Genomic DNA, 25,371 nt, shown 5'->3' on the forward strand with positions numbered 1-25,371 from the left:
TAGGTATAACTGTTATTGACAAGAATCAGACCAACCATATCACAGCTATAGAGACAACTACTATGCTCTCAAAAATAGATAAGTTTAGGTTAGACGAGAAATATCTGCACGTAGATGACACACAGGGAGAAATTTCTTCTAGTGTTTTCTATCACTTATTGCCTGAGTTGGCACAATGGATGTGAAAGAGTGTTATGTTTATACACACATTCCTGCATCAGTTGACGAAGGAGTAGCCTATCATAGTTTGCCTTTAACTTATGGCATAAGTTGTAGTCTTTTACTAACAAGATTTTATAATCAGGAGTACATTCAATATTTCTATTCCAACTACAACGTAGTGTTCTCTTTTGTTCCTATAATTAGGGATCTGAACAAGATAGCTAAGGACAATAACACAGTAATAATGAGAGACCTACATTAGCCTTTGAAACTGGATTTGCCCACCACAATAACTTAACATGTTTGCTGACACCAGTAGAAAAGAGCTTTTTAGATCACACACAGGACAGACAAATGGCATTAAAGGCAAAGATAGATAAAGGGTTAGTGCCAAGAAAGCCAGGAAATGATCATGCATTTAGTGACCTAACTAAGCAAGGGAAATTAGCTTTAGATGCTCAACATGTACGAAAGCTTTGTGTACATAAAGGCCACAATCTAGAGTTGATAAGGTATTTGTGGGAACGAGTGAATGCAGACGTGTTTTTGTTTCAGTATAAATGGACATTCATGTTGAATGGTCACGATTCTGCAGTTCCTGGAGTTTCTTACATCTGTGGGCCAAATGCATATTACCGTCTTCCTAAAGGATGGTATGGCACGTGTTAGTTAGGGATAGTTTTCCCGAAAATTTACCGACTTGAAAAAATGACCTAAAATGACTAAATTACATCATGAAAGACAAAAACGAGAATCAGTTTCTGGCATTGTTGGAGAGATATTTGGAGCAATAATTCCTTCAGTAGGAGTTGTTCTGAATTCTATTCAAATTCAAATGTTGTCTACTATAGTGGATAACATGTTGACAGTTTTTTCAGGAGCCATTATCCCAGTGGATACTGAGATGGCTGCGTTAAGAGCTATGATTCTTCAGAATCGCCTTGCATTAGACATCCTTTTAGCAAAAGAAGGCGGAGTTTGTAAATTGCTGAGTCTGCAACATTGTTGCTCATATATACCAGATAGTAGTAAAAAAAATATAGAAGCCTTATTAACAATTTAACCAAAGATAAAGCTGATCTGAAAGAATTAACTGAACCTATTTTATGGGAAAATGTTGGCAAAGGAATTGCTTCAGCTGGGAATTGGCTTGGCAACCTGGGAAAAGCGATATTAATAAAATATATTATACAAGGGATTATGATTATTGTAACTTGCTTAATTGGAGTATGTGGAATATGTCAATTGTACAATGTTATTAAAATGAAAAGATGGAAAAAAGATCAGAAAAAGGAAGAAATTAGAATGGAAAAATTGTTTACGGAAACTTCAAAGGGAAAAAGGAAGAAATAAAAAAAATAGACAAAACTGTGAAAGAAAATTGTATAACAAAATAAATAAATTTATTTGGGAAATGTAAATGTGATTACATATTTAGTCATCAGAGGAGGGATTGTGAGCTCGGAAAATTTCTAATAATAATTTCATGTATCCCTGTATTTGATTTTGCATAGAAAATGTATTAACATAGAAAATAACCTGTGCCTCAAAGTGTGCCTACTTGATTGACCTCCATAATATACAAATGTATTCATTAAGTGTATTAGTAAGTTTTGAGTTTATATAAATGTTGAAATGCAGTAATCTGTCATACTTATAGCTGAACCTCATGAACTTACTTATGCTAACCGTAGCCCTCAAGTTAGCCAGGCCTGGGCTGAAACTGAATGTCTGCCAAATGCTGAAAAATGCAATATTAGTAAAATGATTTCATGTTTGCTGAATAACAAATCCTTTGTCTAATTCTGAAGGATGACCGGACTTGTAACAAAAAAATGTATTTCCCTCGAGGAAATGTGTGTAAACCTGAATATTCTTACATTATTGCAACTGTTAGAACTCAAAGCTTATGGGAAAGCAAAGCTCCCAGGAACTAACAATAGGTCTACGAACAGAGGACAGAAGGATCTACAAATTGATTCTTATTGTATCAACTGATTTACACAAATAGTAAGATGCGCTCACAGTAGTGTGGTGTGTACAATGATGCATTCAGGCACTCTTAGTCAGGTCAGAAGAATTGCGCCTTGGCATGAAGAAAGACTACTTTAAGTTAAATGCACAACAGGTGCACATAAAATACTAATAAACCAACACTGAGACACACAAAATACTAATAAACCAACACAGCTAAATCTGCAGTTTGCTGTTTTACCTCTTTAACACTCTTGAATATAACAATTGTTTCCATAGATTTTTGATACTAAACTGATTTGTCAGCAAAACACTCAAATGCAAATTTCCAAACTAGCAATTTGAGAGCTACGGGGAAGAAAATTAGCAGATTGGTGAATTGGCCTGCATACACAAAATGGTTCTTCAAGAATTGGAGATTCTTTCTCTAAACTGATCTGACGCAGCATTTCGAATGTGGGTTATCAATCTACAAACTAGTATGTACATATGCCAAGCATGGAAAGAAGTGACAGTAGGAAGTAATGTATTGAGCTACAAATGGTGCTTACATAAATGGAATTTCTCAAGTCTTACAAAGTAACACAGACCTTAAAAATTTAGTAGCTCTCTCCACAACCTCCAACCAGACAGATGATACTGTTCCCTCATCAAATAGGGATGCCTCTGGGAGAGCTCGTAGGGCATCAAGAGACTCTTGCAACAATTCACTGCATAGGTCTGCATCTTCACCTAGAAAAATAATAAAAATAAAAAAGTATTCAGAGTTTTTTATACATTTTATTTAACTTTTTATTTTTTGTATTACCCTGCAGTTAACATACACATCAAGTTGTACGCATAGTCCAAACTACAAATAATTTGTGCAACATTCGGCAGTACAGAGAGTTGTTTCTATCCAGTAGCTGGAGTAGGATCTCCGAAATATCTTTATGGCTGACATGCTCTGCCCCAGGAAGTCAGTGTATTCTAGTTAGACACACCTTTGTTCCCTTTCTACAATTCATGTGAGAAAATATTAAGCTATTTTGTTCAAAGCAACTCTTCAAAAGTAAAAGACGAAAAGGACTTGACATTACAAGATTGTTATGATTAATATCATTTGTATGCACATGATGCATTCTAGAACAACATATTCAGATTCCTCTGGATTCGTTTAAGGAAGTGTGTAGATACTGACTTCCAATAAAACTAAGGAAGGTTCGGTGTGCCAAGATGTACCAACGGATAAACCAAGCCAGGCCTTCTCCACAGAAACACGCTAAGTATTGGGCTAAATAGGAGCCATATTATGGGTAGGAGAATGACTGGTTTATTATATGGGTGGTGCTGGAACAGCATGTGAATGCTGTTGATGTGTTATATCTGCAATGGACTATACTATTGTGTATCAAGAGAAACAACAAAAATTGGTTTATCAAAAAAAACAATACTAGAGTTTTTTAATTTGGCGATAGAGCTGAAAAGATTGATGGAGATGTTGCATTAATCACCGTGGGCATATTAGAACATACCACATTTTGTAATTATACCTCTCATGTGGGAATTCATTTGGAAACTGGAGTGGAGAAAACAGGCCTAAAGTGCTCAAAAAGGTTCAGGAGTTACCTTACTTAATGTTCTGGTAGAATGGATGACTTGACAGTTTCCTTCTGAATGAAGGCAAAACACTTAAGCAGAGCATCTGTGAAAGCTATCCTGCTGTCAACGTTGTGCTTCCCAGATTAGCCTTAATTTCTAAACTCTCTCTCTCTCTCTGTTACACAAAGAATATTTCACCATAAATATCTTCCCTCCAAGTCATTTGAAGGCTACAACTAGAAGAGATTCTGTCTGCAATCTGTAAGTAACAAGCAACTACCAAAATGTTACCCGTTTGCCTCATGTTCTCTCTTTCCCTTCTAAGAGTCCTCGTAACACTCAGGACAGCATGACTAAATATACATGCAAACAATTAACACAAAATGCTGCATTTGTGCCTTTTCTGGTTCTTTCCTTCCCCTGTCTAGAACGATCAGCTTTTTGAAACAGTCTCATTGCGGCAAAGGTCTTGTACAAGCAATAACATGTTATAGTATGTTCTCTTCTTTCTTTTTCCATTCATCCTCCCTATTTCTTATGTTCACCATCATATCTGAAGAAGCCATAGGATGGCGTAATTTATATAAGCACATGACATAGCCCTCAAAGCTATGGGTTCATATAAGACCCTCAATACAGTAAAAAAGTGACCATAGGCAGGCCCATTCAGCAATCCCAAGAGACCCTCATATAGTTTAAAGAGTCACCAAATAGTCTACCCTATGGGTTCCAAGTGACCTCTGTGTAGCTTCAATAGACCCACTATCAGTCAGACCCAACTTCTTACCACTGACCAAAGTCTTGCAGACCTCATTAATAGATGCAGCAATAGACTGCAGCTCCTCCTCTCTACCTTAATGGATGTACATATTTAGTCCTCCATTTCCAAATGTATACATAACATCTAATTCTGCTGTGTTGGACCCTTCAATTATAACTTGCCTGTTTGCTTATGGTAACAGTGAAACCACCATGTCACTTCAACATACCATCTGTACACAAGATCACCACTGAACAGGACAATTGCCCCATCCCCATATGTTACAATCCACCTGTTATGAGGAGTTTGGTTTTACTGTTCTCATATAGTCAAAGACAAGGCTCTACCTTACTAAATTGTTGGTATGGAAAGGAGAGGTGTGGTAAAATACTGTCTTACCCCTTGATGCCAGTTTTGAAGAATGCAATTTCCAGGAGAGCCCTAATCTTGGTAATCATTAAAGTAGCAGTACAGGTGACTAGTTGTCCCTGGTGTAGTTTGAGGATCCAGTGCTCATTTTATAATGAGGTAATAATGTAATTGTGGAATGTAGCATAAACTCAACCTTCTCCATCAAATATGTTCCTAGATTAAATTGTAGCAATCATTTTAAATAGCCCATTGTATAAAAATGCAATTAAGTATAAAACAGACATAACCAATTAAATCAATCACACACTGGTTAAAAGAGCAGGTATGGTAAACGTCTTACCCGACCGCCAAGCACGGCGCAGGAATGCGAATGCAAATGAAAGTGCGGCTCTGGATCCAACCCTTGCAAGTCCTTCAACACCTTTACCTACAGGCCGAGTACTAAAATAAAACAATAACATTTAGAGTAGTTCCAAACTCACTCAAAACAAATTTTTTTCAGGGTAACTTGAAATATGTTCTACTCTAAGCAGTGAGTAGAAAGAATAGAACCCTCCCCTTCATTCACACAAAATGTGAACTTTGCCAGATGAAAACTATGACATATTTACATTATAAAGAGGCCAAAGAAACATGCAGGATTCTTCTATTATCACATTACCATGACATCTACATAACCAGTGTGCCTTACCATTCAGTTGAATGACAGCAGAAAAATAACTGTAACATGGGAACACGTTAAAGACTCAGCTTGATGGATGCATAACCACAGAAAACTATGAGAATAGAAGATGTCAAAAGAAGTTCCAAAAACATCAGGGGACAATGGGCGGAACGCCTAAGACAGGAGGGATAATAACATTTGCGAAGAATGCACTAAATTATACATGTCAATTCCAACTACAGAGGAATCATAGCTCTAGACTATTACAAAGTACATCATTTAATAATATCAAACATTGATCAATAGCAGAGGAGGGGCAGACTTAACCCAGGGACATAGTTCATTCTGACAAAGGTTATGTGTTGTTTGTTTTTACATGAAAAACAAAAAAACACATAAAAAAGAATAAAGTCATTGACAGGAACAGTGCTATTGAATTATGCACTTTTAATAACCTATCTATGGCAAGTAAAAAACGACTCACAGACTTTCTAGGAATCACTAGTGTAGGAAGTTGGCTCTGTATGTGCTATTTCAAAGTAAGGAATAGCATGCACAGAGTCCAAGGGTTCCCCTTAGAGGTAAAATAGTGGTAAAAACCTCTATTTTGTGGTAGTGTGGTCGAGCAGTAGGCTTATCCAAGGAGTAGTGTTAAGCATTTGTTGTACATACACATAGACAATAAATGAGGTACACACACTCAGAGACAAATCCAGCCAATAGGTTTTGTATAGAAAAATATATTTTCTTAGTTTATTTTAAGAACCACAGGTTCAAATTTAACATGTAATATCTTGTTTGAAAGGTATTGCAGGTAAGTACATTAGGAACTTTGAATCATTTCAATTGCATGTATACTTTTCAAGTTATTGACAAATAGCTATTTCAAAAGTGGACACAGTGCAATTTTCACAGTTCCTGGGGGAGGTAAGTTTTTGTTAGTTTTACCAGGTAAGTAAGACACTTACAGGGTTCAGTTCTTGGTCCAAGGTAGCCCACCGTTGGGGGTTCAGAGCAACCCCAAAGTCACCACACCAGCAGCTCAGGGCCGGTCAGGTGCAGAGTTCAAAGTGGTGCCCAAAACGCATAGGCTAGAATGGAGAGAAGGGGGTGCCCCGGCTCCGGTCTGCTTGCAGGTAAGTACCCGCGTCTTCGGAGGGCAGACCAGGGGGGTTTTGTAGGGCACCGGGGGGGACACAAGTCCACACAGAAATTTCACCCTCAGCAGCGCGGGGGCGGCCGGGTGCAGTGTAGAAACAAGCGTCGGGTTTTCAATGTTAGTCTATGAGAGATCTCGGGATCTCTTTAGCGCTGCAGGCAGGCAAGGGGGGGCTTCCTCGGGGAAACCTCCACTTGGGCAAGGGAGAGGGACTCCTGGGGGTCACTTCTCCAGTGAAAGTCCGGTCCTTCAGGTCCTGGGGGCTGCGGGTGCAGGGTCTTTTCCAGGCGTCGGGACTTAGGTTTCAGAGAGTCGCGGTCAGGGGAAGCCTCGGGATTCCCTCTGCAGGCGGCGCTGTGGGGGCTCAGGGGGGACAGGTTTTGGTACTCGCAGTCGTAGAGTAGTCCGGGGGTCCTCCCTGAGGTGTTGGTTCTCCACCAGCCGAGTCGGGGTCGCCGGGTGCAGTGTTGCAAGTCTCACGCTTCTTGCGGGGAGTTGCAGGGTTCTTTAAAGCTGCTTCTTGAAACAAAGTTGCAGTCTTTTTGGAGCAGGTCCGCTGTCCTCGGGAGTTTCTTGTCGTCGTCGAAGCAGGGCAGTCCTCAGAAGATTCAGAGGTCGCTGGTCCCTTTGGAAGGCGTCGCTGGAGCAGAGTTCTTTGGAAGGCAGGAGACAGGCCGGTGAGTTTCTGGAGCCAAGGCAGTTGTTGTCTTCTGGTCTTCCTCTGCAGGGGTTTTCAGCTGGGCAGTCCTTCTTCTTGTTGTTGCAGGAATCTAATTTTCTAGGGTTCAGGGTAGCCCTTAAATACTAAATTTAAGGGCGTGTTTAGGTCTGGGGGGTTAGTAGCCAATGGCTACTAGCCCTGAGGGTGGGTACACCCTCTTTGTGCCTCCTCCCAAGGGGAGGGGGTCACAATCCTAACCCTATTGGGGGAATCCTCCATCTGCAAGATGGAGGATTTCTAAAAGTTAGAGTCACCTCAGCTCAGGACACCTTAGGGGCTGTCCTGACTGGCCAGTGACTCCTCCTTGTTATTCTCATTATTTTCTCCGGCCTTGCCGCCAAAAGTGGGGGCCGGGCCGGAGGGGGCGGGCAACTCCACTAGCTGGAGTGTCCTGCGGTGCTGTGACAAAGGGGTGAGCCTTTGAGGCTCACCGCCAGGTGTTACAGCTCCTGTCTGGGGGAGGTGTTAGCATCTCCACCCAGTGCAGGCTTTGTTACTGGCCTCAGAGTGACAAAGGCACTCTCCCCATGGGGCCAGCAACATGTCTCTAGTGTGGCAGGCTGCTGGAACTAGTCAGCCTACACAGACAGTCGGTTAAGTTTCAGGGGGCACCTCTAAGGTGCCCTCTGGGGTGTATTTTGCAATAAAATGTACACTGGCATCAGTGGGCATTTATTGTGCTGGGAAGTTTGATACCAAACTTCCCAGTTTTCAGTGTAGCCATTATGGTGCTGTGGAGTTCGTGTTTGACAGACTCCCAGACCATATACTCTTATGGCTACCCTGCACTTACAATGTCTAAGGTTTTGTTTAGACACTGTAGGGGTACCATGCTCATGCACTGGTACCCTCACCTATGGTATAGTGCACCCTGCCTTAGGGCTGTAAGGCCTGCTAGAGGGGTGACTGACCTATACTTGCATAGGCAGTGAGAGGCTGGCATGGCACCCTGAGGGGAGTGCCATGTCGACTTACTCGTTTTGTTCTTACTAGCACACACAAGCTGGCAAGCAGTGTGTCTGTGCTGAGTGAGAGGTCTCCAGGGAGGCATAAGACATGCTGCAGCCCTTAGAGACCTTCCTTGGCATCAGGGCCCTTGGTACTAGAAGTACCAGTTACAAGGGACTTATCTGGATGCCAGGGTCTGCCAATTGTGGATACAAAAGTACAGGTTAGGGAAAGAACACTGGTGCTGGGGCCTGGTTAGCAGGCCTCAGCACACTTTCAATTGTAAACATAGCATCAGCAAAGGCAAAAAGTCAGGGGGCAACCATGCCAAGGAGGCATTTCCTTACAACTAGTATAATAGTTTCCAGGTACTTATGTATCACATATCTATACCTCTCTCTTTAACTCTCTCTTAACTCTCTCTGTCTCTGGACTGTTAATTAGCAGATCCTTCACACATCCGCATCTTAGAACCCCACCATAAATTTTAAGTGGGAATTTTTCTCCTTGCCCAAAGCAGGATTCACTGATCCTCAAAGGATTCGAGGACATGGGAAATCTGACTGGCAGGCAGCAACTGAAAGTTTTTGCTGCAACTGCCATTATAGGAAGCCAAGCACCAAAGCCCGAAAGCAGAGTTATATGGGCGGTTCAAGTGAACCAGCAACTCCGGGGAATAAGGGATGTTTTAGAGGTGGCAGGTACAGCCCCCCACAGCTGAAAAAGAAATGTGCCAATTTTTTGCTTGTGGGATTTGCGCACCCGAATACAGGTCTACAGACATGCAATTTGTTTAGCTAGAGCCAGAGCTTTTTTTTTTTCTTTAAAACAATCTATTTTGTTTTTCTCCAAACCCTGAAAACATATTTCTGACTGGAAATGATCCTGACCAGAACACATCTGTTAAATGAGCAATATGAAGCTGTACAAAGGCTACAATGTTTACATCTCACAATGTCCTCCTCTGCACTTGTTGGTTATCAGTCTCCACTTTTAGTACAGACATAGGAAATATAATTTGCCCCTACCAACACAACTGTTCATAGTACGTTGGGGCAAGTACACCCCAAGGACTCCTAGAGTGGCTCAGAGACAGGCCACACAACAGACTATGCTACAACACTCACAGCTATGCACCAGTAGTTAGGTGGCATCAGGGGTTTGCAGAGACTAACCTTCAGACTAAGTTTTGTACACTGCACAGGCCGTATGTAGTTCAGTGGCACAGGAGTAGAGAACAGCCTGCACCAAGAGCAAGAGCTGCAATGAATGGCTAAACATATGCACATCTAGGCAGCACAACAAGGGTTGGGCACAAAAGGGTTTGAAATGTGGCCAACCTAGGCTACTTACACTATAAAACAAAATCTAAAATATAGCATAAACTTCTATTTAAAACAGGAAAACGTTAACCAGTCATTCCATTGGGAGTTTAGGCCTACTGATTTCTGAAAAATATGCAATCTTTTGTTATTATTTGCTATTTATTTTTATTACATAAAATAGCACGGTATCGTCACATGTTCGTCGTTTAATACCTTAATGCACATTAAGATCTGAGCAAGTTCTTTTGTAGTTTTGTTTTATGTAGGAAAAAACCTTTCTCAACAAAAAAATTATTATTAAGTATTTCTTTTCCCAAATAAATGATCAGAATAATTACCATTTTTTGTCTGCTATAGTCAGAGGTAGGCTGCTACTTTTCCACTTCACTTTTACAGTCTCCTGAAAAACAGTTCTACTTAGTGCAATAAAGTATCGCTCCAGGATCACCAATCGCTGCTTCAGCCTTAGTGCAGAAAGTGTAGTAGTAGCTGTCTGAGTAGCCAAGGTCTGCTGTTCTTTCACCAAAACATAGAGGCACTCCTTCAGCTCACTGACATCTGTAGGAACCAGTAAAATACAAACAGGGAATCAGCACGTGTTAAACATCTAATACTATTTAATATAGACAAGAAGTGACGATGCATAACCATTTAGTTGACAAGGCAATTGCAAGCTCCAAGTTCACATCCAGAACAAGCAGAGAAGGTTCACATTAAAACATTCGGTAAAGCACAGATGAAAAAGACCAAGGTTTATTTATTCCCTTTTGTAAAGCACAACCTATAAGCCTAATTGCCTCAATGCACCAGGATCCCTCTAATAAAACAATTACTTATTCACAGTTATACCACCCAGCAGATTCAATTCAGACCAGAGGTGAAGACATCCACGTAGATTGTGGTGTTTCTGGTCAAATGGAAAAAGAATGGACTTTACAATCAGCATGGATATACTTCTGGCATTAGTTCAAACTGAGCTCCAAAGAGGACAATACGTTTAGGCAAATATCAGTTGCACGCTTGCCAGTACTAATACGGCGACTGTAGAATGACTGATCATTACAAAAAACAGCCCAAATGGGAAGAATCTGTCTCCAAATTAAATGTTTATTGAGCGACCTATGTCAACGGGAAAGATACTACTTGAAAGTGGACACATCTTTCTTAGTGCCTCACATCCTTCTCATATGTTAAGGTTCCTCTTTACAAGACTGTGGTATATCCAAAGAAGAAAGTATGTTTTTTAAATGCTTTGCAGGTCACCAATTTGCGTCTGAAGAGCAGTGGACTGTGAGCCTCGTTCAAAGGCTGTAAATATACCCAACAGTGAGATTTTAGCAATAAGCCAACAGAGTTAGAGACTACATGCATAGGCATGAAAAATCACACAGTTCGTCGCATGGCTGTTTTCCCTGTGTGGATCAGACAACAAGGAATAAACAACTCCAAAACCACGTAAGGAACTCCAGCCTACCGCATACCAAACAATGCTGGCCCAGCTGGCAAGAGTTTGCTTCCCTCCACCCCAAATCCCAATTGCCTAAAGGTGGTGTGGATGTTTGAATGCTGACAGTGGGAGAAAGCCAGGAGAGCAGTAAACGCACAACATGTTTGGGTCACTTCTTTGAGTTAGCATAAGTGGGTAGGATAATCCAGTACACAGTAACTAGCCCTTAAACACTGACATGAAGTTTTTAAGCACCCCTAATATCACACCCTGGGGATCTTGGTAGCCTAAAGAGATTCAGTTGTGTTGGAAAAAGTGAGGGAGGGCAATCTCCATTTTGCAAACAGGTTCATTCAGGTGATCCAAGGTGCTGTCTCAGAATACCTAGGGATGAAGGTTTCTAGCTGGAAAGGAGCTGGAGCTATAAGTGTACGGCCCGGGTGCTTTAATCCCTTTTCCCTGTGAGATGCCCCCAGGTCAGGGATGAGTGGGAGCATACTTGATAGACTGGGGTCACAATGTGTTCCATGCACGCTCTGGTCCTACTCCTGGGGTCACTGTAGATTTAGTCCACTTAAAGATTACTAGAAACTATTAGATACTAATGAGTAACACTTCATCACTCTTATTTGTCAAAGACATTAACACATGAGAATGAACCATTGTGAAAACGGGACTCTTAATTATATTTATTGATTTAGCAGCAGCAACTACCATTTCAAACAAAAATGCCATGCAAAACAATCCTGATGGTACACAGAATCACAATCACCGTAGGATATCATTTATACGGACTAAGGGACATTGTCAGTTCTGATCGACCTGACTTTTCTGTTATACTTACTAAAGTGAATCCTGTTGAATCCATTATTTCCCATTGTCCAGATCACTGACCTAGCTGTATGTTAATTCTCCCCATTTATTCTAGATCTAATACATCGAGTTTGGGAACTTGCGTAAACATCTACTCACTTGTTGAGAGGGAGAAGCTGTCGTTTTATTCTTATGTGGATAACAACCAGGTGTAGTGGCATTTTAACAGAGCTCAGGAGAATCTTCAGTACAGAAACCCTCTGTTGGTTTTTTAAGGTGTACAAAGTCAGAAAGACTGGTATTTTGTTGCCCATTCCACACTCTTCCCTTAAATCTCCTTTTACAACATTATACCTACTTTCACAGTTTGGGCACTAAATAACATTAATAATAATTTTATTTGCGTCCTTATTTAAAACCTTTGTAAAGTTACTGAGGGTAGCTCTGGTGACTGAAATTAAAAAAACATTGGTAGCCATCCACCAAGTGAAGCTGTCTATCAAAACCACTGCATAAATATGAACTCACAAAGTCACCTCGTGCTACCCTTGTAACAAAATAGTCATGCACTACATGAACACTCTCAGGACTAATAAGGGAACCAAATAAATTTCCTCTACATACTATACATTAAAAAAAGACTTGCAAGGGCCTCATTACAACATTGGCAGTTATACCAGCTGACCACCAATGCCGTAGGGAGGATGCCACCATCATACCGGTGGCCCCCAAACCCCTACCTCCCTTAAGGGATCCGAGTCCTATACCACAGCACAGAGGGGGCCGACCAACACCCTTGGAGTCTGCACTTTCTGCAAAGGCGCTGGGCGGGGGGGCCCTGCACTGGTGCCCTTGGGTCCCCGGCACTGGCTTCCAGCCAGCCTTCTCATGGTGGGGTCCCTGCCACAAAAAAGCTGGCAGAAAGTGGGGTTGTAATCAGCAAGGCAGTGCTGAATTCAGCGCTGCCATGGCTGGTTACAACTCCGACATCCACCGAGAGTCTGGCGGTCCTACTTGTAATCAGGCCTGAAGCTACCAACTTTATGCCTGAATAACTATTTTTCCCCCCAATGGAAGACACTGCAATCAATGGAGTAGCCAGAAAAATAAAATACTCCCACTTTCAGCCACATGAAACAACGGGCCAGATGTATCAAAGGGTTTTTCCCATTCTGTGTCAATGGGAAAATGTGTTCGTACATATGGCCCAAAATGCTCTTGCAAAGTGACGATCCCAACCATTTCTATAAAGCAGCCAGTGGGCATTTATTACCCAGAGGAAAAAGCTTCAGAATGGTACATTTTACAACACATTTTTAACAGAATGTGGCCAAAAATGGCACTAACAGCACTGACTTCTTTCTTTCATTTATTCTTTCCTTTTTCCCCTCTCCATCGTTCATTCTTCCTATTTATTTCTCTCCTCCGTTTTATCTTCTCCTCATTCCATTTTTCCATCTTTCTTTTGTTTTGTCGATTCTTCTTTTCGGTGTCTTTTGAGCTTTCCCTCCTTGTGTATATGCATGTTTAAATTTCCTTCCTGCTTTCCATCTTCCCTTAGTTCCATTCTCACATTCTTGTTCCTTCCTTTCTTATCATCCTCCAGTCCTTCCTCAGCCCCTTCTCTTATCCCTATTTCTTCTTGAATTCCTCCCATTTCCTAATTCTTTATTTCCTTTCACTGTCCTTCCAATCCTCTCTTGTTTTTTCTTTCCGTTAATTTATTCTATTTTCTGCTTTCCTTTCTTTCTCTCATTCCGTTTTTATTTCTTTGTTCTTCTTCCTGCCCCTTTTACAGGTTCTATTCCTTTCCCTTTCCATTCTTTTTTCTTTCTGTCCTTCTAGCCTTCTTTCCATTCTCTTTTTGTGCCTATGTTCCATTCTACTTCCTTTTATCTTTTCTTCTTTCTTTTCTTATTTGCATTCTTCTTTCCTTCCTTCAACCTATTTCACTATATTTGCCTTTAACTTATTTTACCTATTCTATTCATACCATTCCTTTTCCGTCCTGTTACAATTTTGAGCTTTTTTGAATTCCTCCACCCACTTCCCCATCTCGCAGTTCACCGTAATTCATTCTTCAAGAATTTATAGGTCTTTCCATCTGCTTTGCAACGACCTGCAAGCCGGAGATGAAAGTTAAGAAAGGCAGAAAAACAATTTAATCTGTGCCAGGGACCCCGCTTAAGCTGCCATACCAGGGGCTTCGCTACGCCCTTGCCTGCAAAACCAGGGCTCACAGGATCTTCATAGAATAGCATATGCAATGTTCTTACCAAAAAAACGCCTTCCGGGGCAAACTATAGTCCCCCAGATCTCATGTCACTGCAGTTGTTTCAAAGATCTACCTTGAGCTGCTCTAATTTATTTGCAGAATTAAGATATCCTGTTTCACAAATTCACTCTTTCCTCAATAAAAGGAATTTGTGGCGGATCTGTGGTTTAACTGTTGCTTGAGAATCGCAAATAACAGTCATTATGTATGACACTAAATCCACCCAAATTCATTTGACGGGAAAGGCGCAAAGCAATTCATTTACTGCGCGCATTGATTTTGCTGTCATTACCAACAGAAAAGGTTCTGTGGAGGAGCCATACGGGGTGTCCTAAAAACAAAGCATTTAAGACAGTAGCCTATGTTTGTAGGGAGGCCAATCGATGGGGACTACCACCCCATGCCCCAATTTCCCCAGCCAGCCGGCTAGATACTTATATGATTGGACATCTTCTAATTTACATTCATCAAAAGCTCACCTGCCTTTTTATGGTATTCCTGGCAAATATTACATTATTTATTTTATCACTGTTAATTGTGGGCTTGATGTCCTCATATAAAGTCCCAAAGTACTATGCTTCCTTAGTAGGAAAATGACCATGCATTGAACAGGACATTAATGCCTGTGTACTGCATGGTGGGAATTTCCTGGCCACCCAGAAAAGGAAGGAACAGCTGTGCTGTTCGCAAATGTCTCTCAGTAGCTGCAATGCAAGCACACACCCATAATTTAGTCTTCCGTTTGTGAATACCCACCCTACAAAGGGCTCAAACCCAACCTGTAGGCAGTGTCAGTATAAAGAGAAATAATTAATCCAAATAATGCAGTGTGTATGCCCCAACCTACCAATTTAGTTCACAATACGCTCTGTGCAGACAATAAAATGCTGTCCTAAAGTCAATAAACCATACAGCGAGGAGCCATTCATGTGCACCATGCATTATGTAAGAATGGATATGGATGTCAAATTATCCTAAAAAGGCCAGAAAACTTATTTACCCTTACCCACACTTTCAATCCTACTAAAAGGGTTTTGCCTAAGCATTTTGCTTCAACATCTAACAAAGTGATTAGATTGCTGTTAGGGGGGGTGGGGGGGGGGGGGGGAGATAGAGCCTTTCTCATGAATCAGGGCTAAAAATGGAGCCTTGCCAACTATCTGCGACTACCAGAATAAGCACACAAAGAAAATGATCGAGTAAAAATATTGACCCAGGAAACAGTATTCTATTTAAATAAAGATGCTGGCAGTGCTCCATTTCACTCAGAGTACCATTCCCTCTAAAGGTCTTGAAGAACCTTCAAAACGGGCCTATGACCTCACAATTGCATTGTAAAATGATGCTGCTTCAAATGGAACTCCTCATAACTATGCTGGTTCTACTGGTGCAATATTGTGCTGAAGCAATCTTACCACCAGTGCAAGGATGTTTCACGTTGCCATAATTTCCTCATAACCATCTGCTCACAGATGCTGAGCAAATCAAGCCACTTTTTTTTCTGTCCTATTGCCCATCTCTTGCAAAATGGATTTTAATAAGCTGCTCTTAGAGATTTAGCTTCATCTATGGCAGCAACTTTATTATGGTTTCAAGTGTTTTTCTATTGTTTTTATTGAATTATTTTTTAGCAGATTTTAGTTCTTTCAATTAGCACATACACTCTTTGAATGCACTTCCTTCTCCGCACTGGGAATTCACAGTTGGCACGCTAGAGCCAATTAAGCAAACAGAGACGAGCCACAACCATAGACCAGACAGCAATAAATGCATTCTGCAGCAGTTCTTGGATTTCACTACCCAAATGTTTTACACCATAGCTCGCTATCTAAGCATCCATAACTGGGACCATTTCTCTATTTTGACTTTTGAGAAAACATCCAGATTGCTAAGTGCTTTTTAATGAAGGCCTTTAAATCAGGACTTCTACTTCTATAGACGTTAGCTTGGAATAATGATCATTTATTAATCTTATTGCTCCAATGCAGAATCAACCTTCTGTCCAAACAGCCAGAAGCCAGCAAACAGCATGTCCCCAGAAAATCCGGTGGCACACAACCAAGCATGGTGCCTTATTACAACACGGAAGCCCAGCTTACAGAGTCTGCTGTGTCAAGTCTCAAGACATATTTTGCTGTGTCCTGCCCAACTTGGATAGCTTGAGAGAAACTGTCAGGAATGGTGGCTAAAACTCAATGGACAAATCCCACAGTAAATGTGTGTGTAACATCACAACAGACCAGCTGCAATCAGGGATCTCAGGGCCATGCTAGTGGAAAAGACAATCTTCCTAAATCTCCCTGAATGTGACAATATTTTTTGATACTCTGAGTTTAGGTGGCAGAAAATTTGCTGGTGTTCACTTTGCTAGGACATTGAACTACCAAGCTCTCAGGAGTTGGGTACGGAGTCAAAAAAGCAGGATCTCCAGTGGCAAGTCTATGACGTCTAGCTCCAAAGTGACTTATAGTGGAAGCTGAATACAAGTTAGACCAAGTTGCTTTGCAGGTTTCCATTGTTAAAAGGCATTAAGGGATCTGCCATTGCAAGACCAGACTGCAAGATTTCTGTCAGTAGGTTTTGCCTTATTCTCTATGGTATGTAGGTAGGTAGCTAAAGGTCCAAAACTACTGTTAGTTTGCAGACTACTAGTTTGAAAACGGCCCTCTTCAGTGGAAGTCCAGATTTGTCTCACCCAGTTCCAATCTGTAGATCTAAGTATAGGGCAGCATCAGTGTAATGAGAGTGAGGGACCAAACAGTTCCCCTCTTCACCATCATCGTACAGAATATTTTGGAGCATCTGAATTGTGTCAGAGTCTGATCTGAACAAGGTTTCTAGCCTATGATAATACTGGCATTGAGGGGGGCAGATGGGGAATCATCAAAAACTGGGGGTTGCACCTTGGTTATCTCACTACAAGACATTGGACTGGAGCAGCCTGATGATTCCAGATTCTCAACTGGTATCGGAGTCAGATCCAATGTAGTCACCGAAGTGGAGGCACAGCTGGCAGTCCGTAGGGTGTGGGGGGGGGGAGCTTGAGGCCCCATCAATCAGTCAGAGCCAAGATCAGGTGATCTACTGGGGGCACTGCATCTCCATGGGCCCCAGAAGTATTTTAGAGGGCATTCCAGAGGGATCCATCATTGAATGAAGTTGCAGCATGGCCTCCCTAGAGGCCTCAATCTGCTACAGGGTCAGCAACAGCCCTGGAATCTTAAACTGTGCTGGTCCCAGTTTTGGATCAGGCTTGGAGTTAGATGATGGCAGCAAAAACAGGTCCTTTGAGTACCAACTGTGCAACTTATATCCCTGAGTGGAAGTTGCGAGAAGGGCACAAACCTCACTTGGACTTCTTGCTCTTGTGGTAAGAATTGTTCCTCGACTTAGTTCTCGACTTCCCGGAAGGCTGCAATCTGGAGAAGGGCTAGGACCTGCAACATGGCCACGACTTGGTGAGGTCTGATCCACTGCTTGGTTCCTAACCTACCTTGCATTTTTTTTGGTTGTTGATGTTTAGCTTTGCCTCTCACTCCATGTTCACCTTCAGGTGCATCAGGAAGCCTTTGTCGCATGACTTTGAGGGTATCTAGATCCTAGATACTTACAGACTTGTGTAAATCTGTGACCAACATGTGCTTCCTGCAAGCGCAGCACAGTTTTAGGTCTATGGAAGTGACATTTCTCTAGAATGCTGTCTTACTGCTGAAAAAAAGCTCAAGTGACACTGGCAAAAACCAAAAGAACTGGAAGCAGAACTCCACATTAAAAGGTACAGAAAAAAATAGAAACTGACATAATTGCACTGGGGTGGTGCCTATTTTCAGATCCAAACTGTCTCTTCCACAGGTGGAGAGAGATCACCATAGAGTTCGATGGTACCACCTGCTTGAGAGAATTCAGAAGGTGAGGAATCTGCTGTTTGAATAATCGCTCAGCAGAAAGAGCCATTTAGAAAGAAGCAGACCAATTGCAAATAGCAGCTGCCAGGCACTCAAAAAACAAATCACAAAAAGAAAATGCAACAGTGAGGGGGAGCAACAGAGAAGCAGGTATACAGCGGCAGGTGAGTAAGACAATAGAAGAGTGGGGGTAAAAATGTAAAAGAAAGAAAGCCAGTAGGAGAAGCAGCGGGATAGCTGTGGAGCCTGGGAAGCAATAGGGGCAGCAAAGGGGGGCTTGGAAGGAGGAAGCAGCACTCAAAAGAACCAAGCAAGAAACTACCCATACTCATACCCATACATGGACTACTAAAAGAAACACTAAAAAATAGTTCCCCAAATGCAAACAGTGGAAAAACAAGTCATCTGAAAAGAACATAGTAAAGAAGAAATGCTCCAGAGGTGGGACAAAGAAAGAAATGGGAAGAAAGCCAATGAATAAGAAGCAGAGAAATTAGTAAGCTATAAGAAAACCAACCAACCAAGACCAAGGGGCTTCCCCAAAGCCAACTATACGAATACGTTCTACTGTATTAGAAACAACAGATTTCAACTACAACTCACTAAAGTTGTCTGTAAGCACGACCTAAAAAAGCAACACACTTTTGAATACATTCCAGACAGTATATTAGCGTTAACATTGTACGCACATCCAACACTGCACAGATATGCCACAGTTATCAACGTACCCACAGAAAACAACACACAAAGCATGCAACATAACATTAAACAGTACATTGTGCACATTCAACACAGCTCAAATAAAATACAGATGGCTGTCACTCTGCAGGCATTACCACATGTCTTTTCCAATACTTCACTGCCAACCAACCAAAAGAACACTTTGAACAGACCTCCTTACCTACAACTAACACCAACCAGATAAGCCTGCTGAAGAATATAATGACTCCCCAACACCACTACTAACTTCTAATTTAGAACAAGCCAAAAAATAGATAAACAAACTAACCCACAACAGCAGCTAGTCTATTTTGGCAAAACATTTACCCACAAACACAAACATTTAACTCAATAAACCATCATTTTTTTTACAATTAAAAACAGAACCCCTAATAAAATACTGACACTGGAGGGGCTCACAAGGAGAGCACGGCAGCCGGCTAGGAGCGGGCCGCGGGAGGACTTCACTGGGCTCGGCTAGGCTGCGTTGTAGGCCACGCACAGAGTGGTGAGTTAATGGGCAGCGGAACGCAACATAAACAGCAGAGGAATATTTATAAGACAAGATGACACTTACCTTTGTGCGGGTGTCGGCTGTCAGAAGGCGAGCCGCAGTGGAGGAGACATAGCGAGGAGGGGGCCTGGGGCGTGCTGCGCTCAGACCCCGGTCCTGAGCTGGGCTTGGGATCCAACGCAGCAGTGAGGCGGACACAAGAATTCCCTCCCGGGGGAGAAGTGGCAGGGGTAGCACATGAGGTAGAAGGGCATCAGAGAATAGAGAAGCGGTGAGGCCTGTACTGGAAACAGCGTTACAAAAACAAGGTAATATGTGCTCCCCCGTTTCTTCCACTGTTCAACCTGGGACCATTACTAAATTATTATGAATTAGAAATATCATTACATATGGCTCCAGGGGGCTGAATGGTAATAAAAGGGAAGGAGGGGATGCAGGGGCGAATAAATCTGGACCAGCTTACTCTGAGAAGCGGCAAGGGGATTTCTGGGACCAAAGGAAAACCAGCTTCTGGTGGGGGAGAGGCTCTCTGTAAAACTATTAAACTTGGTAGTCAGAAGGACTAAGTTAGGGGCAACGGCAGATGTAGTGATAAGACTACCTTTAACTCGAAAGGTGAGAGGTTATTGAGCAAGAGGCTTAGGATTACCCCTTCTCTAAAAACATACTTCAGAGTTCTGTCCAGTTATTCAGATATGGAGGAGAGAGAGCTAGTGCAACAAGGCGCACATATGGAAAAGGCTGCTCCAAGGGGCAGTATGAGCTTGGGGGTAAATAGAGTTGCGCAAATTGAGTATAGCCCCAACAGGTTTCAACTCCTGGAAGATGCAGATTTGGGGGAGTTGGAAATGAAAGGTGGCAGACCCTCCTGTCATAGCTCGCTAGCTGATCCTCAGGGGCCAGAGATGGATGAGGTTTCAAGGTCGGATGGGGGCATCCAGCAGTAGACTCAAGGGCCCCGGTCTACAAGCCCAATGGTTGAGATCCCTTACTGATAGTTATCAGAGGGTAAGAAAGGACAAGAGTGGGGCTTGGTAGAAGAGCCTCCCAACCAATCCATTACAGAAATATTAAACGCCCTATCTTTGGAGGTCAGGGGTGGTTTTGAGACCTCGAACACTAACCAGAAGGCGATAAGAAGTCTATGTGAGGTCCTTGGAAAAAATGATCGATGACCTTGCAGGGAGGACTGAGATAAGCCAAGGAAAGTACTGGACAGTTTCCATACCTATGCAATTATGGAGCCTATCTTAGCAGCTGTGTTGAAAAAGAAGTCACTAATGGTTGAAGGAACTCGTTTTGAGATTAGATCAGATCTATCAAGTATGACACTGAATAAACATTGGGAGTTGGGGAAAAGAATCGATGTTTTGAAGGGGCTGGGAGTTACAGCCCAGTTGAAATTCCTGACTTCCTTGAATGGCTAACAACAAAATGTATGATTTCAGTGATTGTAGAGAAGTAGACGAGCTGATTAAAATATTAGAAAAGGTTGGCCAACACGGCTAACGTAAGAAGGGATTGTTTGAAGCCGGTAAGCACAGGTCCAGTGGGGGACCTCCTGAGGTGGCTTTCGCCTGGTGAAAGGAGGTAGGGTGAGTTTTCTCAGGGAGTTAGGGGTTGGGGTGGTGTTGGGTTGGGGTCAGTTGGTAGAGGGGCGGGTAATCACCGGGTGGGGAGCATGGCGGGATAAATTAAAAAACAAAAATGTGTCCTCAGTCAGCAGAACAATGGGTGGTTTTTAGGAGGTTTCTTGAGTCGGGCCTGACGGTAGAATATAGTTGACATGGGTAAATGAATTGAGGCTCCTAGCTTGGAACATTAATGGTCTAAGGGCAAGGAACAGGCAAAGAAGGTTAATGCAATACTTGAGAGATGCCCAAGCTAACGTGTTAGTTCTTAAAGAAACACATTTGTCCAACAAAGAATGTATTAAGCTAGTCAAACCATGTGGATGGCTACAGCAGATTTCAAGCATCACTAAGGCTGAGGGATGTAAAGGGGATGCGATTCTAGTTAAAAAACATCCTAATATCTCTTTTCAGAGTGGGCCAGTGGATAAGGCAGGTAGGTGGGTAATTGGAAAATTGTTGGCTTTTGGCTGTGCGTTCACTCTGGTGGGCTATTATGGGCCTAATAAGGATGATCTTGTGCCTTTGGTAGATCTATTTCGGCATTTGTTGTAGTTTCCTGATCCTGTAATATGGATGGGAGACTTCAATGTAGTGCTTAACTATGAATTAAATAGATCCTCAGGTAGATCGAAAACTAATGAGAAGATGCGATCTCAAGTATTAGCTATGATGTCTCAGTTGGGCCTGCACAATTTATGGAGAGATCGGATGGGGCAAAAACGGGGATGCAAATATACCAACAAAAATTAAAGATATCAATCTAGGATTGGTTATGTTCTAGTAGATGGCAGTTTGAGGTATTATGTTGAGAAAGTAGCACATGTAGGGGCCCACATATCTGATCACTCGGCAGTTAAAGTATTCGAATGAAGGGGAGGGAAGCCCAGAGTAGGTGGACTCTAGATAGAACTCTATTACTGGATGAGAATGTTGTAGCAGAATTGAGAGCAGATGTATAGGATTTTTTAACCTTAATGCAGGATCATCATTACTAGCTATGGGATGCATTTAAGGCTTTTTTGAGAGGTAGACTGATAAGAGCAGCCTCCATTAAAAGGAAGGCATATAAAGAAGAAATCAGTCGCGGAAGAGCGCATACAACAAGCAAAGCAAGAGTTGATGCATCTGTATTGTGATGAAGGGGAATTTGAAAAATTGCGTAAGTTACATTAAGATTTACGGCATGAGCTTTAAGCCGTAATAGATAAGAGTCAAGATAAGACATGACGCAAATAGGGTGGCACATTTTGGGTATGGGGAAAATTGTGGGAAATTGTTGGCCTGGAAATTAATGATGAACTTGGTTAGGACTAAGGTGATAGACATTAACAGCAAAAAATCTGGGGATATTTGTAGGAGTAATGAGGAGATTGGAGAATCCTTCCAGAATTATTTTAAGGAACTTTACACAGAGATTCTAGAGGTGTCACCAGGGATGATTAAGATCTGGTTAAAGGATCGTGGTCTAACAGCTTTGGGTGAGGAGGACTACAAAGTTCTGAATGAACAGATACCACAGGTCGAAGTGGAGCAGGGCATAGAGTCGGGGAAACTAGGGAAAGCGCCAGGCCCTGATGGGTTACCCTTTGAAATCTATAGAATTTTAGGAGATAGCATAACAAAAACCATAACGGTCTGTGCAATAATATTGAGGAAGACAGCTGTATGCTTCCTCCCTCTTGGAAGGAGGCTATCATCACATTAATTTTAAAGCCAGGGAAAGACCCCAAGTATTGTGACTCACATAGGCCGATTTCTTTGTTAAATTGCGATTATAACATTTTTACAAAAGTTCAGGCAGACAGACTGGGAGGAGTTGTAGGCAGACTCATACAGGAAGATCAAAAAGGGTTTCTAAAAGATAGACACATGCATGAACTGACACAGAGTCTGAGAGGCTCAATAGGAACCTCTAACTTTAGTAATGATAGACACCACAAAGGCGTTTCATAGGGTTAACTGGACATATTTCAGTACCCTCTGTGAAGTTTTTAATCTGGAGGGAAGTTTATAAGCGCACTGCAAAAGATATATCCAGACCCGGATGCAAGAGTCCTAGTTAATGGTACCCCAACTCGTTCTTTTAAAATTGGAATGGGAACAAGGCAGGGGTGTCCATTATCCCCATTGTTATTTAATCTGTACATAGAGCCCCTGGCCTGCAAAATTAGAGAGCAGATGATAGCCCCGTTTAGATGTGGGAATTGGTGCAGGAATGTTGCCTTGTACGCAGACAATCTGATGGTGTATACTACAAATTTAAAGCAAACACTACCAGCCCTGGAAGAACAGACGAAGGAATTTGGGGCAATTGCTGGGTATGTGTTCAATAATGAAAAAACTGAAGTCATGGTTTGGAATATGCACGTGGAGAGTGTTCCAATTAAGACAGAGTTAAAATATATGGGAATTACGATAACTCAAGATTTAGATAAAACAGCAGAAATTAAATTCATGAAGGTTTCGAGGGACTCCTGCAGGTTAATGAAGACATGAGAGAATTCACCCCTTACTATTTTAGGGAGGCTTAACCTGGTCAAAATGATGACATTGCCCAAATTGTTATTTATTTTTAATGCGGTGTCTTTGAAGTACAACAAAGAGTGACTGGGTAAGCTACAGGGTAAAATTAGTCACTTTATATGGGCCTCTAAGGGTGTGCGTATTGCATGGAAGAAACTGAGAAAGAAGAAGGAGCAAAGGGGTTTGGCGTTGTCTGATCTGTAGTACTACGCTTGGGCGATCTTTATTAAGAATATGAGAGGGGCAATGAATGGGTCCGGGGCTTCTGAGCTGGGGCAGATTCTAAAAGTAATGATGGAATTTAGCCATGGAATACAGGCGGGATACTTATATAAATACTTTAAGAAGGTGAGATTTAAAATAATGCAGGACTCTGCAAAACAGTGGTATGCTGTAAGGAGGGCCACTAACTTACCATATTATAGCAAATATGCGCCCCTTTCGGATTCTACAGGTTTGCCAGAATGGGCCAAAGATACTTTAGCTGTACCTTTGAAAGAGGCAGGGTTTGTGCAGTGGGGACAATTGTGTCATAATGGGGATTTGATATTGTATGAGGATCGTAATATGGAGACAGAGGGGAAGCGCTCTAAATTTAAATATGTTGAAGAGTGTTAAAGAAGAGGTGGGAGGTTCAAACGAGGTGGAAGGGCTACTTCATCAGGATGTCCCTATTAAGAAAGAAGTGGCGAAATGGTATTGGACGTTGATGGAAGCCGCAGATGGACAATTCAACATGCTAGAAGAAATCTGGGGAGACCACTTGCCAGGATCACAGATAAGAGAATTATGGCAAGTATCTATTACTTTGTTATAATACACAGTCAAACTCGCCTACCTTAGAAGGAACCACTTGTTTTCAATCCACAGGGCCTTTTGGACCCCAGAGAAGCTATCCAAACTGAAGCAAGGTAATGTGGCTAGCTGTAAAAAAAAAAAGTGGCCTGGACTCTGCAGATGACTTACATATGTTTTGGGAGTGCCCACGGCGCTGCCTGTTCTGGAACGAAATGTTATTTAAAAATTGTCAGGTAAGCCTCCTATTAGTTATTTGTGGATGTTTACTGGATGCAACGAAGCGAAGTAGGTAAGTAGAGACAGTACTAAATTGCATTTTCTATATGATACTACTGGCTAGGGGAGAGATATGTAAGAGATGGATTAGTATCATCCCCCCCCCCAACAAAGTTTATGGAGTGGAAAGACTCTCTAATTTATAACTTAACACCTGATGTAAGGGTGAACGAGGAGGAGAACAGGAAAAATAAATTTTGGGGACCATTAAAACGATGGCTAGAAAGGCGGTAATTAGTCTGCCCTATGATTACACTAACCGTTGGTCCTGGAAATGCTTTGGGGGTGAGCTACTAAGCTTGTACCAATCAGAGATTTGGACCAATCCAGACAGGACCTTCCAAGGGTAGAGCGGATACTAATTAAATGACCCCCTAAATGAGGTCTCCAAGGAGACATCTTGTTGACAGTTACGTGAATGAGGACAAATATATATATATATATATATATATATATATATATATATATACACACACTGACACTGCAGCTGCTATTCTCAATCTGACTCCAGATCATACCATATTGATCTAAATCAGGAAAGGGGAAAAGACCAGAATGGCGCTGTGAGGCCACTGTAATTGCAGAATTTGTTAGGTAAGTACATCGAAAAAACACAATCGGAAGAACTCACCCACCTAGCCTGAACACAAGTCGAAACACCTCTATAAGGGGGCATAAGGATTGCATCTGTGCATGGTAAATATCGTGAGGCACAATGGCCCCTGGTTAGTCATGATATGTACAAGTCGTTAGGAAGGCAGACCCTCTCGGATATCCTACCTTGTACACAGAATGTAGTA

At 42.0% G+C, this 25,371-nt stretch overlaps 1 protein-coding gene across 4 annotated transcripts in view; it reads right to left on the reverse strand.

Moving 5' to 3' along the window:
- Positions 1-25,371, reverse strand: part of HERC2 (HECT and RLD domain containing E3 ubiquitin protein ligase 2) — a 1,448,528-nt gene that overhangs the window by 1,327,821 nt on the left and 95,336 nt on the right. For all 4 annotated transcript variants that reach the window (XM_069204283.1, XM_069204284.1, XM_069204285.1 and 1 more), the window contains exons 5-7: positions 10,005-10,224; positions 5,190-5,290; positions 2,727-2,868 (exon numbers count right to left, since the gene is read on the reverse strand). In XM_069204283.1, coding sequence (XP_069060384.1) covers positions 2,727-2,868; positions 5,190-5,290; positions 10,005-10,224 — 463 coding nt within the window. The remainder of the gene's footprint in view (positions 1-2,726; positions 2,869-5,189; positions 5,291-10,004; positions 10,225-25,371) is intronic.

The sequence above is a fragment of the Pleurodeles waltl genome, chromosome 8, assembly GCF_031143425.1.
Source record: "Pleurodeles waltl isolate 20211129_DDA chromosome 8, aPleWal1.hap1.20221129, whole genome shotgun sequence".
NCBI lineage: Eukaryota > Metazoa > Chordata > Amphibia > Caudata > Salamandridae > Pleurodeles > Pleurodeles waltl.